Source organism: Tamandua tetradactyla, chromosome 21 (assembly GCF_023851605.1).
Source record: "Tamandua tetradactyla isolate mTamTet1 chromosome 21, mTamTet1.pri, whole genome shotgun sequence".
NCBI lineage: Eukaryota > Metazoa > Chordata > Mammalia > Pilosa > Myrmecophagidae > Tamandua > Tamandua tetradactyla.
In genome coordinates, this window is record NC_135347.1 from 35,739,237 (window position 1) to 35,757,507 (window position 18,271).

General features: G+C 39.7%; 1 protein-coding gene across 5 annotated transcripts in view; it reads right to left on the minus strand.

The window, feature by feature from the left end:
• FAM81B (family with sequence similarity 81 member B) overlaps nt 1–17,581 on the minus strand; it is a 55,399-nt gene extending 37,818 nt beyond the window's left edge. The window contains exons 1-3 of one of the 5 annotated variants that reach the window (XM_077139130.1): nt 17,408–17,581; nt 16,855–16,952; nt 13,787–13,851 (exon numbers count right to left, since the gene is read on the minus strand). In XM_077139130.1, coding sequence (XP_076995245.1) covers nt 13,787–13,851; nt 16,855–16,952; nt 17,408–17,417 — 173 coding nt within the window. In that variant the 5' untranslated portion in view covers nt 17,418–17,581. The remainder of the gene's footprint in view (nt 1–13,786; nt 13,852–16,854; nt 16,953–17,407) is intronic. The other 4 variants (XM_077139129.1, XM_077139128.1, XM_077139132.1 and 1 more) reach the window with 4 other exon arrangements.
• Nucleotides 17,582–18,271: the final 690 nt, after the last annotated feature.

Below are 18,271 nucleotides of genomic sequence, written 5' to 3' on the forward strand. Positions count from 1 at the left end.
AAGTGTCCCTGATGTGGCAGACTTGGTTACTACCCAAAAGCCATTTCCCTTTTTCCTGATTTGGTTCATCTTTCTGTCTCCATGTCCTTTGATGGGGAGGGGGTGAGGGAGGGGACAGGCTAATCGTGGTGGTCTGATTTTTTGTGTGTTAAGATTGCATTTGGTTTCTATAGGAGCATGCAAAGCAATTCTGGCCAAAGAGATGCACTTACTGTGGGACTTCTGGGGAAGGCTTCTTTGAAGAAGGGACGCATTAAGAGGAGACTTCTCCCTTGTTTGCTGGATATTGTCATGTCTGAGTGTGATGCTTGGAATTTTTGAAGCCATCTTGTGATCATGAAGGAAAAGAGGATGGCAGGGAGGAAGGATAGAGATCAGAAGGGTGTTTGATGATGATGTTGAACCTCTGAATTAACATACTAGATTATTTTTGTCATGTGAGCTAATCAGTATCTTTATATTTAAGACTTCTTTTTTTTTGGTTTGGGTTTCTGTTAAGTACAACAGAAAGCACTGTATCTGTACCTAATACCTGACCAATAAAAAATGTTAGCTGAAACAGAAATGTCAGTAAACATTTACTGAATATCTACTCCAGCCTACAATATATAATGATTACATCCCTAATGGAACTTAATCTGATATAGCATTTCTCATGGGGAAACTTGCATTAGAATCACCAGGAGTGGGGCAGTACAGATATTAAAAGTGGGGATTCCTTGACCATTCTAAATCATAATCTTTGGACAATTGAGGAAAAGTAAGAATATGTATTCTAAATAAATACTTATATGATTCTAATACATTCTGAAGGCTGAACACTGATTTATTTAAGACTGGCCTGCGAGTTAGTGACTAATATAAGTCAGGATATACAATGAAGTGCTGAAGAGTAAAAAAAATATGGAATAGGAGACCTCAAATTTTATAGACAGTCAGAAGCAGCTTGGTCAGGTGGAAAAGAAGGCAGGCTGAGGGTAGAATACAGCTCCACACTTACCAATGAAGGGTTTCAGTTCCTTCATCTTTAAATGGGCTCAATTGGGCCCACTCTGCTGTACACCTCTCTGTTCTAAATGGTAGAACAAATGAACAGCTATGGTAGGGGGCAGTGGAATTACTGCCATGCAGCTGCCCTGCTTCCCAGGGTTATGAGGGGCTCGTGTACACTCACTCTACAGGGAGGGGTTGGCTGATGTCAGGACTGTGTCCAGAAAAAGCAATAAGGAGGCAGCCCCAGGCCTGTCGAGGGGCCAGTGAACTGGGCTGCCACCTCTGCTCAGATGCTTGGCTGTGGTCCTGTCGCTCCTTCTGGCCTGGCTGCTGTTGCTAACTGGGGCACTGATGGAAGCCTCAAGGGGGCTGCACTTAGGACTAGGGACGTGTGGTTGCCTGCAGCCAGGGAGACGTCAAGTGACTTGTTTCAAGGCCAGACTGTAGTTATTTCTTTTTCCTTACTCGTTTTTAAAGTTGATTTCTAAAAGCAAATTTATATTTAAATGGAAAGCTTTGTTTTTTGAACTTTCTTTGTCACCATGGAGATCTGTACTTTATTGTTATTGATTAGAGTGGTATTATTATTGCTTATTAATAATGCTTCATGAAATACCAAATGTTGTGTTTAGTTCTATCTACAAGATTCCTACCAGATAAACATAGAGCTTATATATTTTTTCCTATTTCATTGCCATAAGGAAAGAGGATGCGGTTTCTGGCTGGCCTTTCTAAATCAACAATTGGAAGAACAAGTAGTCTTGCAAGAGAAATTACTGAAGATACTATTCAAACTATCAGATCGTCTAAAAGGTTAAAAAACTGAGGCTTTCACCAGTAGTAAATGTGACTACCCTGATTCTTTCAGTAAATAAAAAATATCTCACTGTTTTCTTAGTATGTTCCATCAAAGGGATCTACATTTAACTTTAGCAGCAAAGGGAAAGAAAAAACTGAATATTCAAGACTAGTCCAGATGGAGTTACTAACCACAGTAGAAAAAACACCTAGCGGCCTTTTCAGAGAGAAATATACGCTCTACATAGACCATTGATTATGTAGCTGGGAAATGAATCTGAACAGATTTTCTACAGACTCTGAGTTCTCTCTCTCCGAAGTTCGATGTGACTTTCACCAGCTGTGCTGTAGCTGGCAGATGCATCCGTACACTGAGGCTCTCACTTCCCTGCCTGTTCTGTCCTTGTGAGCAGAGCACTAAATTTATTTAGGAGATTCTGATAACCATTTTGGCAACCTGCAGTACTCAGACAGAAATTTGAAAATTTTACCCATTTCTAGAAACACAAAAGGGCAGAACTGAAGACAATGTTCTACATTTCTGTGAGATCTATTATTATCTATTAAGGCTAGTTATATTCTGATGGCATAGAATCTTCTGTGTGTGTGTGTGTGTATATATATATAGTGTGTGTGTGTATATATATATATATATATATAGTGAAATTTCAGAGAATATCCTGATGTCTCACAAGAATATCTGTGAGTGTGTGTGTATGTGTGTGTAGCAGTGCAATTGAAAATGTATTTTCCACAGTGTCTCCATTGCTTTTTTTATAACTATCCCTGCCTTTTCAGGCAGATGGGTTTTGATAGCTGTGGAAGCCTCCATTGCTGAGTTTTATGTAGGGTTGACTGCTCTGGGGAGTAAGGGAGGAAATTTAAGTCCAGAAAGAAGCAGATCAAGGCCAGTGAGATTGGGCTTGCACAGGGAGAGCCAGGAGAGGATAGGACTCCAGATAGTGGCGTGGCTGAGAAGAGAGCTGGACGAAGAGACTGGTAGCGGATCTTTACCTGTGGAAACTCTTCACTATATGAGACAAACACCCCATGTTTAGTGAAATCCAATAAGTGTTCAAAATTAATGATGTATGTGGTATGACTGGCATCAAGGTTCGCATGGGTTCCAGAGTTGCTGTGTGCATGAGGGATGGTGGATGTCTGGGTTAAGCATGTGTAAACTGTGGCAGCAAATTGTTCTGATGATGTTTGGAGTTCCTATAGCATTTCCTAGCTTTCTTGAGGTGGTTTTCCATGTTACACTGTTATTTTTGTGGGTGTGTATTATTTATCTGAGTGTTTGGGGTAAAGACACTGTACTTGGTATGAAAAGACCTGAGTTCAAGTTTGCTTCTGCCACTCACTACCTTTAATTTCTCTTAGGTAACCCAGAAAAGGGCCCATTTCTCTGTCCTGTGGACATAAGGATCTCTACCCTACCCAATCTGCTGAGGGGATCAATTTATATAATGTATCTGAGTGCTTTGTAATGGCTAAATGTCATACCCCTGTGCCCATATCATAATGCTCATAATGATTAGATGGTAAGTCATTTGACAGGAGACTAACCCGGGGGAATGCAAGGAATTTATTATTTCTGTAGGGTACTTATAGTCAACATATGACCTTCATAAACATAATTTCATTTCATCCCTACAACTACCTGGTGACATAAGTAATTTTTTTCTCAATTTAGGAGGAAAACTTGGAGATTATAAGTAACTCAGCTGGGAAACATTTTAACATGCCTCTTCTGGCTCTTTCTCCTACATCACAGCAGATTTGTCTAGACCAATTAGTGGCGCTTCCTATCATGTTTGCATTTTTCTCAGAGGGCCCAGGTATTTATCCCTCTCCTTTTAAATATATAGCTTGGGCGGGCCATGGTGGCTCAGTGGCAGAGTTCTTGCCTGTCATGCCGGAGACCCGGGTTCGGTTCCCAGTGCCTGCCCATGTTTAAAAAAAAAAAAGCTTGCTCATGACGTCATGTAATTTCCATCCAGGTCCCCTTTCCTCTGCTAGGCTAACTTCTCTCCTTGGAGTCCTAGGGATCCTCTTTGAGGTCTAGAGTTAGAGAGGCTTCCTCTGCTCTGAGAGACCTGAGGCTGGCTTCAGCCATCCTTCAGCTCCTTGAGCTGAAGCCCTTAGATGTGGGATGAATCCAGAGAGCCTCCTGGGTGGAAGGGGATGAGTTTGTGTGGAGGAGGGCAGCAAGAAGATGCTAGAGAGAAGACAACAAAACACTGCAGTGTGGCTGATGGCGGCTCCTTCCAGATGCAGCTGTGATGCTGTGGACCTAGGTTCCCTATGCACCACAGAGGGGGACTGTGGTAGTTAGATTCAGGTATCAACTTGGCCAGGTGAAGGTGGCTAGTTCTGTTGCTGTGGACATGAGTCAATGGCATGCGAAGCTCATCTGTCATTGATTACATCTGCAGTCGGCTAGGGGGAGTGCCTGCAGCAATGAATGATGTTGATTTAATTGGCTGGAAGCTTAAATGAGAGAGCTCAAAGCAGCACAGCCCAAGCAGCTCAACGTACCTCATCTCAGCACTCACAGCTCAGCCCAGGCCTTTGGTGCTGCAGAAAGGAATCACCCCCAGGGAAATCTGTTGGAACTCAGAAGCCTCGAGAAAAGGCCAGCCGAGATCGCCCTGTGCCTTCCCACGTAAGAGAGAACCTCAGATGAAAGTTAGCTGCCTTTCCTCTGAAGAACTATATGTTTTTAACGAAATAAATCCCTTTTATTAAAAGCCAATCCATCTCTGGTGTGTTAAATTCTGGCAGCTTTGGCAAACTAAAACTGGGACCCACAGAGGATGACCAGAAGCTTCCATGCTGCATGGAAGGAACCAGAGAGGAAGACATCCCTGTGCATGTGTGTGTGCCAAGGCATGTGTGCTCCCATGTACGTATGCACATGCACATGCTGAGAGGCCAGGTGGCAGGAGGTATAGATAAGAGTAGTGGCTAAGAAAATAGACATAGATTCCTGGGGTAGAATCTTGGATCTGTCATTTGGTACCTGTGTGACCTTAGGTAAATTACTTGACCCTCTCTGAGTCCCAGGATCTTCCTCTTTAAAATGGGGGTAATTTATGCCTTACAGGGTCACTGTGAGAATTAAATGAGATGATTAACACAAGGTTTGACACAGAGTAAGAACTGGAAGCTTTAGCAATGTCTGTGGTTGGTGGGGCCAAGGGACTGACTGTGCAGGGTGGGAGAAGGTTCACTGGGTAATAAAAAACTTGCTAAAAACCCTGAGTGCCCGTAGATACCTGTTTTGATTTGTAAGCTGCCAGAATGCAATATACCAGAAATGAAACGGCTTTTAAAGAGGGAATTTATTAAGTTGGAACTTACAGTTCTAAGGCTGTGCAAATGTCCAAATTAAGGCATCCAGAGAAAGATACTTAACTCTAAAGACAGGGCCAATAAAGATCTGGATTTCTTTCTCAGCTAGGAAGCTGAGCCATGGCAACATCTGGTAGCTTTCTCTCCTAATTTCATAAGGCTACCCCAGGGGTATTATCCTTTTGGATCTCCAGAGGTCTCTGGCTGTGTGGGTTCTGTCAGCTCTAAAGTTTTTTCCAAAATGGTTCCCTCTTAAAGGGAATGGGTGGAGACTCCTCTCCATGGAAACCATCCACAACTGGGTGGGTCATATCTCCATACAAACAACTGAGAAAAGATCCCACCCAGCAATACTGAATGAGGATTAAAGGACTTGGCTTTTGTAGGGTACATGACAGATTCAAGCCAGCACAGTACCTTTCTTCATAAACTGCAGACTATTTTGAGTTTTCTCACCTGGGAGTTAGTTGCCTTCAAAGATGGAAACATCATTAGAAAGTAAAACTGGAAAGCTCTCCAAATCTAATATGTCCTATCCCACAGAAAGCTAAACCAAGAGAGTTTTGTCTTCTTTTTTGTGTATTGTTATATGAAATATCCATCTTCATCAGGCAGCAACAAAGGCAGTGCATCACAGTGTAATATAATTTCTGCTACACTACTAAGAAGAAAACCTTGAAAATGAATACCTTTTGAACCTTGAAGGTGCCGTGCTCTACTAACAAGAAGCCATTATTAATCATTTATTATTTTGCCCATTTGACCAACTGAAAGTTTGATGTATCCAAATTTTAAATATCATTGTTTGGCTGTCAGCCAGGCCTTCATTTTCCCAAAGTGTTCTCCTGAGAGAATTCCTGAAATATATTTTGGCTATAGCTCAGCCCAAATAGCTCCTCAATAAAAACAACTTCATTTCCATCATCTCCTTTTTGTTCAGGAAATTGGGCACCTTTTCAACAGGCAGCAGAAACTCAATATTAATTCCATCTAGAGACTCTCAAATCAGTCCAGATAGAATCAGAATTATTTATTGCTATCATATTAATGTCATCAAAATTGTCCTATAGGATTTCAAGCATCTCACCTCCCCCTGGCTCATTGATTATTAATACAATCTAACATCTAATATATACTAATAAAGTGCAAATGCTGGTCTGAACTGCTTGAGGCCAAGAAGATCTCTAATCAATTCTCTCTCATAGATAGGTATTGCCTCTCTTGTTGCTGAATTTTTGCTTTTTGGGGGTTATTTGTTTTTGGTATTACCTAGAAATATACCCACATAGATTTGTTTATAAGGCAGAATCTGGGAGAACATGAAATATCTATTCAGGTACTTTAATTAAAGGATAGTGACTATTACTTGTCTCAGTACCCTTTTTATATATTAATAAATTTGTTGCCACCCAATGAATATTGTGAGTTGAAGGGTGAAATTATTTTAACAGCTGTTGTTCTTTATTTTATTGCATTAAACATGTCAATTCAAATGTCTACACTGATTGTTGAAATGGTCAAAGGTCTACCTTTCCAGTTAATCAGCTACCCTTGAGTCTACTGAATTTGATGATCCAATTCAAGCAGAGCTCTAAGGATTCGCTTGTGTTATCATTACTCTTCACTAAATCTGACAACTCCAATTTGCCAAAATTGATATCCAATGTACCAAGACAGGTTACTATAGGGTGTATCGGAAAGCATAGAGCAAGAGACTTCCCTGAATGGGGGGTGTTCAGCCTGCTCTGATTGATTAGAGGGGAAAGGTGAAAAAAGAACTAACTTTCCTGATGGAAAATAGAAAGTTCTAGATATAGGGCTTAGATAGCAAGAGAAGGCATGGAGAGATGAAGGGAGAAATGAGTGCTGGGGCCAGATCCAGACAGCCTTCATCATGCTTTGCTTTAAATTATAGAATATTTCTTCCTCTTTGTCTTAGTTTCTCCAGAATTGAAGAAATGGCAAAATGTCCTTGGATTTCTTTTTAGGTTTGTTCCCTTCTCCCAGGAATTGGCTCTATCTTTCATCTTTGGGAATGTAGGTAACCAGCAGGACTAAAGAAATTCACTGGGGTTCATGTTGGAATTTGACAGATCAGAAGAATGAATTCTATTTTCCATTTGTTGTGTGAAGAATCAGATGTCTAGGAGGAACAAGTTTCCCTTTACTCCTTGGGTGGTAAGTTAAGCTCATATCCATTTATGATAACTATTTTTATACATATCACATTCATTCTCCTTAATGCAGAAAAAATTTTATCTATACAACTGTCATATTTTTAAACATTAAACAAAAATTCTTTCCCCTAGTCTTCTATTCTCTTTAAAGTGTTATCACATAATCAAATACAAGTTATGAGCATCCTGAAATGCAATGTGGTCAAACTATTTGGAGTGCATTAAATTCAACTGGCTAAAGATTGGGGAAATTCTTACTTGTGAAAATGTTGCTGTGTAAATCAGTGAATGTAAAATTCTATCATCTTCATTGTTAAAGGTGATTTGAAAAAAAAAAAAAAAATCAAGCCCAGAATTTAGATTTTTCTCTTCACATTGGCCCATTTAATTGGTTTGGTCCTTTTTCTTCCTTGATAATGATGTATATTTTAGAGTCAGAATTATTTTAAAGCTGCAGGGGACCCTAGAGAGTTTCTAGAACAAACACTTTGTTTTGCACATAAAAGAAGCAAGGCCCAGAGAAGTTATGAGGCTGACTGAGGTCACACAGTAAATTAGTGGAAGGACTGAGGCTAAAGCACAAGCAACCTGAAAACATTAATGGAAGCATCAGACCAAATCTTCCTCTGACATATGGACTAGAATATCTCTCAAATTATAATATGCATTGCCTTGTGATGCCATCTTTACAGATTGAAATTTTGGGCTCTTTTGGACAATGTGCATGTTTCAAAAACATGTCATTGACTCCCAAGGGTAGAAATCTCCCTGGCAATGTGGGATAGAACTCCCGGGATGAGCTGGGACCAGGCATCAAGGGATTGAGAATGCCTTCTTGACCAAAAGGAGAACAAGAGAAATTAGACAAAATAAAATTTCAGTGGCTGAGAGACTTCAAACAGAGTTGAGAGGTTATCCTGGAGGTTATTCTTATGCATTATATAGATATCCCTTTTTAGTTTAGGTTGTATTAGAGTGGCTGGAGGGAAGTACCTGAAACTGTTGAGCTGTGTTCTAGTAGCCTTGATTCTTGAACATGATTGTACAAAGATATAACTTTTACAATGTGACTATGTGATTGTGAAAACCTTGTGTCTGATGTTCCTTTTATCCAGGCTTTGGAAAGATGAGTAAAAAATGTGGATTAAAAAATAAATAAATGAGACTTCCGGAGAAGATGGCGGCTTAGTAAGACGCGCGGGTCTTAGTTCCTCCTCCAGAAAAGCAACTAAAGAAACAGAAACAATACGAAACAGCTCCTGGAGTCACGACAGAGACCAAAAAGACAGTGTACCCCATTCTGGAACGGCTGAACGGGCAGGGAGAATCTGCTGCGGTGAGATACCTGAGGGGCGCGCGTTTTCCCGGCTGGGGCGGCTGGTGACTGGGGTCCCCTCCACGCACGTGGCTCCCCGGTCTGACTGGGAACGTTGGATAGCGGGGCCCTCCCGTCACGCTTGGTGTCTCGGGCCAGCTGGGCAATTTGGACTGGCACTCCCCCAAGCCGCGGCGGCCAGCGACCCCTGCCTCCATGCGCGGTTTCCCAGCCTGACTGCCCTGCAGACAGACGAGCGCCACCTACTGGGCAGGAAAAGAAAAACAGAGCCCAGAGATTTCACAGAAAAACCTTTCAACCAGCTGGGTCCCACACCCAGGGAAATCTGATCAAATGCCCAGACACCAGCAGAAAATAATGGATGACGCTCGGAAAAATTGAAGATATGGCCCAGTCAAAGGAACAAACCAATAGTTCAAATGAGATACAGGAGCTGAGACAACTAATGCTGAATATACGAACAGAAATGGAAAAACTCTTCAAAAACCAAATCAATAAATTGAGGGAGGACATGAAGAAGACATGGGCTGAACAAAAAGAAGAAATAGAAAATCTGAAAAAACAAATCACAGAACTTATGGGAGTGAAGGACAAAGAAGAAAAAATGGAAAAAACAATGGATACCTACAATGGTAGATCTAAAGAGACAGAAGCTACAATTAGTGAACTGGAGGATGGAACATCTGAATTCCAAAAAGAAACAGAAACTATAGGGAAAAGAATGGAAAAACTTGAGCAGGGGATCAGGGAACTGAATGACAATATGAAGTGCACAAATATACGTGTTGTGGGTGTCCCAGAAGGAGAGGAGAAGGGAAAAGGAGGAGAAAAACTAATGGAAGAAATTATCACTGAAAATTTCCCAACTCTTATGAAAGACCTAAATTTACAGATCCAAGAAGTGCAGCGCACCCCAAAGAGAATAGACCCAAATAGGCGTTCTCCAAGACATTTACTAGTTAGAATGTCAGAGGTCAAAGAGAAAGAGAGGATCTTGAAAGCAGCAAGAGGAAAACAATCTGTCACATACAAGGGAAACCCAATAAGACTATGTGTAGATTTCTCAGCAGAAACCATGGAAGCTAGAAGACAGTGGGATGATATATTTAAATTACTAAAAGAGAAAAACTGCCAACCAAGACTCCTATATCCAGCAAAATTGTCCTTCAAAAATGAAGGAGAAATTAAAACATTTATAGACAAAAAGTCACTGACAGAATTTGTGACCAAGAGACCAGCTCTGCAAGAAATACTACAGGGAGCACTAGAGTCAGATACGAAAAGATAGAAGAGAGAGGTATGGAGTAAAGTGTAGAAAGAAGGAAACTCAGATATGATATATATAATACAAAAGCCAAAATGGTAGAGGAAAATATTATCCAAACAGTAATAACACTAAAAGTTAATGGACTGAATTTCCCAATCAAAAGACATAGAATGGCAGAATGGATTACGACCCAGCAATACCACTGCTAGGTATCTACTCAAAGGACTTAAGGGCAAAGACACAGACGGACATTTGCACACCAGTGTTTATAGCAGCATTATCTACAATTGCAAAGAGATGGAACCAGCCAAAATGTCCATCAACAGACGAGTGGCTAAACAAACTGTGGCGTATACCTACGATGGAATATTATGCAGCTTTAAGACAGACTAAACTTATGAAGCATGTAATAACATGGATGGACCTAGAGAACATTACGCTGAGTGAGTCTAGCCAAAAACTAAAGGACAAATACTGTATGGTCCCACTGATGTGAACCGACATTCGAGAATAAACTTGGAATATGTCATTGGTAACAGAGACCAGCAGGAGTTGGAAACAGGGTGAGATAATGGGTAATTGGAGCTGAAGGGATACAGACTTTGCAACAGGACTAGGTACAAAAACTCAAAAATGGACAGCACAATGATACCTGGGTGTAATGTAACTAGGTTGGAACACTGAGTGAAGCTGCACCTGAAATATGGTTTTTTGTTTGTTTGTTTGTGTGTTTGTATCTTTTGTTTTTGTTTTTTTTCTTTTTCCTTTTTATATATATATTTTTATTAGTATTATTATTTTAATTCTCTTCTCTGTATTAACATTCTATATCTTTTTCTGCTGTTTTGCTACTTCTTTTCCTAAATCGATGCAAATGTACTAAGAAATGATGATCATACATCTGTGATGATACTAAGAATTACTGAGTGCATGTGTAGAATGGAATGATTTCAAAATGTTGTGTTAATTTCTTTTCTTTTTTTGATTAATAAAAAAAATTTTAAAAATAAATAAATAAATAATAGGGAGGGATAAGGGGTAAAATACATTGGGTAGATGGAAATACTAGCAGTCAAGGAGAGGGAGGGGTAATGGTTATGGGATGTATGAGTTTTTATTTATTTTCTGGAGTGATGCAAATGTTCTAAAAAATGATCATGGTGATGAGTACACAGCTATGTGATGATACTGTGAGCCACTGATTGTACACCATGAATGGACTGTATGTGTGTGAAGATTTGTCAATAAAAATATTAAAAGAGAGAGAGAGACTGATTTAGGCAAGGGCAGAAGGAAGGGCCAGTAGAAGGCTATTAAAATAATGCAGGAGAGACTGTGGGGACTTGTGTCAGAGTGACAGCAACAGAAGTGGGGAGACAGGATCAGGTTTGGTTATAGTTTAAAGGAAGAGTCAATAGGATTTCCTGACAGATTAGGTAGGGCATGTGAGGGAAAATGAGGAGCCATGGATGATTTCACCATTTCAGGCCAAGCAAATGGAAACATGGCGTTCTATTAAGTGGGATGATGCAACCTAACATTGCAAATGCTGGCAATGTCAGAGAAGGGAGGAAGACATTTTTAATAGTGTAAAATCAGTAACACCCAGAGGTCATTAGTTAAGTTACATCAGCTGTTTACGTTCTTCAGGAATCTAAGTGCCATGCTTAAATCACTAGTCATCAACAGGTCTTTCTTGACTTCAAAATTATTTCGGTTTTAACTGGGTGGTAGGGAGGCTCAAAAATGCCAAAATAGATTTTGACACCCTAAAAGTGTTGACCAATTAAAGAAAGTTGAACCGTCTCTTATCTTTCTCATCAGATGTGATGACATATTTGATCCTTCATGACTGAAAGACTGGAGCCACTGCAAGGATGACACTAAATCTGTCTTGGAGATGGTAGCAGAATTCCAACAGAGGTGGGGGCGGGGAAGGCTCACCATTGCCGCTGATAGCTTCAGCCGGGCCCGCGACCGGTACACTGGGTGGGTTTGGGGCGAGCTCGCAGGGAATTAACCTGGGTAAGCTGAAGCCGGCGCTTTCCCCAGCCTGCGGTAGCGAGTAAAGTCTTCACTGAGGCCAGATATGGGTTAAAGCTTTTATTGTTACACACCGGGATGGGCCACCCGGGAACCCGAGGAGTGAGACGTCTGGGGTCCGAAGACCCCGGGGCTCGGACGACCCAGAGCGGGGTAAGCGTGGGGCTTAAGTACTCTCGGGGAGGGGTGGAGTCTTGGGCGCACACGTCAGGAAGGGACAGCCAATCACACAAGGTAGGAGGCAGTTGCTAGGCTGAGGGCTTAGGTTAGGTATAGAGGAGTGAAGAGAATAACAGGAAGGCTTGCGGTTTAGTGGTGAGCTACGGAAATGGGCGGTCTACAACAAGAGGGGGAAGGGGGGAACAGAGAGGGGGGGTTACAGGTACGGAGGGCAGAGAGTGAATGTAGAGAGGGAGAGAAGGATTAAAAAATTTTAAGCATGGCTAGGCTCCAGTCTCTGAGAAATATGCCACACACCATAGATCCCAAAGAGAATACCTTAGTGCAGAATAAATTATTATGCTTTAAATGAATAGAAACTCCGATTTTGTCTTTCTGATTTAGGTAAAAGTAAGAATTTCCTGAAAGGAGGTTTTAAAAAAAATTGTTTTAGACTTGAAAGAGAGGGGAAAAAGAGATTTCCACAGTTCTGCTTCAATTTAATTGAGTATGTTTCTGTCCATTTTAACCAAAACCTTATTTTTAATCAACTTATTTTTGGATAATTTTAGCCTCATGGAAAAGCCGTTCACCCTCCACCCAACGTCCCTCAACATTACCAGCTCACATTGCTGTGGCACATCTGTCCAAATTAAGAAATAGTATTGGCCAACCTAAACCATTCCTGCCAATCCTAAAGAACACCTCGGGCCCTATCTGAGATTCCACAAAAGTTTTGCGCACTGTGATTACTTTCCAGAAACCTACAACCTCCAGATGGGTTCCTAGGCCAGATAAGTCCTGAAATGCAGAGGGGCCAGCTCTGCAGAACATCAACCAGGTCTGTCCCCCTCTCCCATATTATCAACAGCTGTTTCCAACATGAAATCAAGTTAGAATGGGTAGTCTAAATACCTCTAAAGACTGGGAGAAGGATCAAAGTAACAGGAGGAGTTATAACAGAGAATACAGGATTTAACAAGAGGTTATGACTTTGAATCATTATATCAATATTTCTTTTAGTCTCCAATGTCTTGGAGCAGCTAGAAAGAAAAACCTAAAATTGTGGAACTGTAACCCATACCAAACTCTGAAATCTGTTCTACAGCTACTTGTTACAATGCACTTTGAAATGTATTGCTTTTTTTGTATATGTGCTATATTTCACAATAAAACAAAAACAAAAAGCCGTGTGATTGTATTTCCCAAGTCCCAGAGTTGCCTCTATTCTGTAGCTCTTCCCTGTATGAGCTCCAGAAGTGTCACTTTAAATAGCAGAAACAAAATGTTGTATTTCAAATTTCCAGAGTTTTGTCATGAAAGGTCAAGAGATTGATTTAGTAACTTTGAAAGTCATAGTTAACGCTATCTGATCTTGTTGCTTATCACTCACTGCTATGTTGTATCATTTTACCCATGTATTTACAGGGACCAGTGGAAATTATTTAAGGAGGAAGCAGTGAAATCTGTTATCTCTTTCAGTCACAAAGGACTAGGATAGAGAAATTCATCATTCTGAGGTGGTTTAAATGTAGTCTCTTCTGAAAGCAGAGGATTAATTTAGAGGAACTCAAAGTTCTCATTCAGGCACTTTAATTTTGATGGAATTATTAAATATAGTAAATAGTTAAAATTAGTTGTAATTTACAGACTTACTTGTCAACATATTCAACCAGATCTGTAGAATTCCTGGTTGACATTTTGGCTGGAGATAATCTTACCTAAAACAAAGGTCATGGATTTAAAATATATCATAGAACTTTATAGGGAAATCATATCCATCTTTTACTTACATAAATGTTTTATTTTTAAATTAAATATACATTCTTAGATCATAGACCACCAGCCCAATTAATCTCGAGTATGTCCTATTTGTAATGCTAATGACTAAAATAAAAATTAAGTTCTGGAAAGAAACTAGAGCTGCATTTCATAGATTTGGTATCATACACAGGAAAAACTTTTTGGAAATTTCAAAGCCATAGATTATTCCTAGATAAATTTTAAATGAAATATAGAATAATCATTGACTGAGTTATTAGAGAAGTCCTCACAAATTGTATTCCTGACATCCTGATTTCCAAGGGCAATCATCTACCTTACCAAAACAAAGCTGAAAACTGGAAAACTTGTCTATCCAAATATTTTTGTTTTCTAAGAAATTTGGGTGCCAGTTTACTATATTCAATAAAGAGTAAAAAGCACATAGCACAGCTATTTACTTAATTAACTAGTATTAAATACAGGTGGCCATATGAACACTTAACTGACAACTTCAAGTCCAAGAAAATGATACAACTAGAAAGTTCTATTAGTATTGAACATTCATAATTTTGCAGCATTTCTCTGAGAAAAGAGTATACCAAATGTACTATTTTGTATTTGCTGAAAATACTTCTAATTCTGATGTTCGTTTTAATTCTGTAAGTCTAACAACAGGGGCACAGATTTATTCTAATTTTCATAGCCTGTCACTGAACTGGATTCAACAGAGAAAGTATGGGTGATATTTTACCTCACCTCAGCTGACCAAAATATATTGGTTTATATTATTGTATTCTGTAATGGTGGGTAGATTATGTTAAGACCCATGAACAGAAATCATTTCGTTTGCAAATATCCGAGGAACCACCACTTCTTAATTTGGGGCCTGAGAAACTTAATTGACAACCACGCTCCTCCAAAAACAGCTGAAAAAAGGTGAATCCATTAGCAAGGAAACTAATAAAGAAGAACAAAATGATCAGGCTTTCCTGACCCCGCCCACATGGCGGTGGGCAGCCAGGATGGAGCCCGGGGGCTGCCATGACGATGCTTTAGTTCCTCTCTCCCCACTGCCCACTGGGTCTGCAATGGGGCTGGTGCTCCTGGCCCAGGTCTTCCCCTAGAGGCTGGGGACACTGATCCACTGGACTCCCAGGTCCCCACATGACACCAGCAACCCTAACTCCCGAGAAGACTTGACTGATTTCAGGCCTGGTTTGTTTTCATTCGTTGCCTGCTGGGCCCTGGGCTCCTCCCTTACTTTATACCAGCTTGTCCTTCCTACTTTTCCACCATGACCCCTGGCCTATTGGACTCTGGCTTTGGTATTTCCTCAGAGGCTGCTTGCCCTCTACCTTTTATATGTGGCACCCAGTAGCCTTCTATAAATATTTGTGGAATGAATGAGTATGATGAATTCTCCCCCAGGTCACTAAATTACTGGGCTATAGTCTTCCTTTCTCCTTCTTTAGTGTAACAATTAGATGCATATTTGGTTTATAATTTTTTTTTAATGTTTTATCTGGAAGACCATAAATAGCATCTTCTTAAAAACACACCCACAACACACACTTTAAAAATGATAATTGGTAAACATGTTGATGCTGGGAAATGTGGAAAGATATAGAAAAGTAAAAGATACAAAAAAAATCGGTGTTTTTACCACCTATAATAAAATCCATTAACATTGTGGCAAATTTATTTCCTCATTTTTCTATACAATATTTCATGTATCTAAGCCCAAATTATATTTAAATTTTTATAATTTTGCTATTTGGACATGAGAACTACTTCGGTTCCACTCCAGATCCACTGCCTAGGTTGTGATTATAACAAAATTATATCGGTCTAACCACTTGGTAGAATTGTTGTCTCCAGCTATTATTAAGGGAATTTAACTTGTGCCAGATTTCTCTTGTTCCATAATAATACTTTACTTTCCATAATAATAATTCTACATAATAACAGTTTATAAATATTAGTTCCATAATAATAATTCCATGTAAATAATACTTTATTTATAATTATCAGTTCCAGGATAATACTTTTAAGTGCCATAGTCCTTTATGGCTTTATAGTACTTTCATGTATGTGATGTGATTTCATTCTTTCAACAACCCTGTAAGGTGGAGATCATTGTCTCTGTCTTATGGATGATATTAGTTACCTTAAGTAATTGAAATCTTTCCATATTACAGAATAATTTAAAAGGATTATTGTATAGATGAGAAATTTGAGCATCAGAGACTTAATGGACTTGCTCAAGATCACGTAGATAAGGTAGTGATAATCATGCCACAGCTACTATTGAGTTCTTCCTACCTGCTAAGCACTAAAGTGGCTCATTCAAACCTCACAGCGATTTTGTATAACACGCCTAATTAGCATTATTTTACAAAAGAGGAAGCAGAGAGGGTAGGTGATTATCCAAAGTTACACAGCTGCGTGTGATACAGCCAATAAGATACTAAAATCAGTGCGTGATACTGTGCTAGCTTTCCAGTGCTCTTTCCATAACCATAGCTTGCATCAGAGGTTAACGAAGTCTGAAAACAGTGTTTGCTTTGAATGCTGTTGTTAATAAATGAGGAACATAGAACAAGTATTAATAAGTTTCTATTTCGTGATTATCTTTTTCTTGTTAAAGATATACTCTACACCTTGAGTTTGTCATGGCTCCTTTTGAATCTTCATAAAAAATAAATCATTATCAAATTTTTGTTAATCTTCTCAGCCCCACATCTTAAAAGTCAGTCCAAAGAATGCATTCACAAATTGAGACCTTTTTTCCTTTTCAGCTTGTGCTGCCATCAGTCACTCAATCAAGGCACAATAAACAGGAAATAGGGGAAGAGCTAAAAGAAAACCACCCTTCTGGTATTCCTTAAAATAGCAATGCTAAGCTTTAGAGAAGCTGAGTAAAATATTCTATTTTTGATACAAATATCTAAAGTACTTGCTTTCTTTTCTTGGTCACTGGTTGGGCCAGGAAGGGGGCCATCGGTTTCACCCAGCTGTTCCTCGGCTGTCGGGGAGGCACTTTTGTTTACATCTGTATCTAGGCAACAGAATGCTGCGTCAGATCAGGAACTATGGCGAGTGAATGTTTGTAGTGGTGGTAATTTTTTCTTTCTTTCTTTTTTTTTTTTTTTGTGGGCAGTTTTTGTACGTATGGCTAAGGTTAAAGGGAGGCTTCCAATTTGTTTTAAAATTCCCCTCTTCTCTGCCCTGCTACCCCAGCTATCCCTCTCTCTTACTCCCCTTCACACCTGTAGTCAGCCAAGACATATCATCACATCTATAAGACATTTTGGAAACTCTGTTGAGATCTGTGCACTCATTTAGATAAAACAGTTCTAAACTAATAGGAAATAATTTCTCACTTCATGGAGCTCAAACCATCTCAGAGTCTCCATCGGGACTTATTACTTTGATTATATGTAATAAGACATGTAAGTAAGAAAATGCAGTATGTGAAATTTAGAGACATTGTGTTATCTACGTGACAAATACCTGAACTCATGAAGCTTGATTTCCCAGCTTTTATTGTCCGCTGATTTGATTTTTTAAAAGGGAACAGGGTTTTGTTTTGTGCTTTCCTTAGAAAGCCAAACTACGAGGGAATCGTGTTTGCATCCTGACCAGTCTTCTTGTTTCTGGGGCATCTTCGCAAGGTTGGCCCAGCAGCATTGTGACTGCAGGAAGGATCTGTGATGTCAGTGGGGCTGGTCCTCACACTTGAAGTCCTTTAGTCCATGCGATTTAGGAGCCTCAAGGATTTTCCTTAATGCTCATTGTCAGAAAAATAACTTGGTCCTTGCCTCTTTGTCTCATCGGGTGGGAAAAGGCCATTGTTAACACTGATATTTCACACCTCTCTCCTGCTTTCAACTTCACAGTTTGATAAGAGACTAGTTTCTATCAAATCAGACAAAGAGGAAAGAGAATGAAATGCTGCAGTCCTCTCAAAATTGTCCAAATCTTTCTCCAAGTATACCAGTTAAGGAAGTGAATTCTTCTAGGCCACTAGGGGGAGCATGTCAAATAATGTGACAACAAAGACAGGCGAGGTGGGTCAAGGCCTTAAATAAAAAACTGAACTTTGGCTTTGCAGAGAAAATTTGATTCAGCTACTTGGCCAAAAAGGTGTAGATTGTCTCAGCTCTAAAATATTTTTCTGAGTTTTAAAATTAGAATTTGCATATCTTTAAAATACTACTTGGCACTTCTCTACGGAAATTATGTTATTGGCTGAGTTACTTTTGAAATTAAGGTTCTGGATTTGCCTTGCTCTAAAGACACACGGTGTTCAGTATGCTAAGTGATCCGTTGCATAAATTCTACTCATGGTTTGAGGCTTCAGGTGTTCTGTCCTCT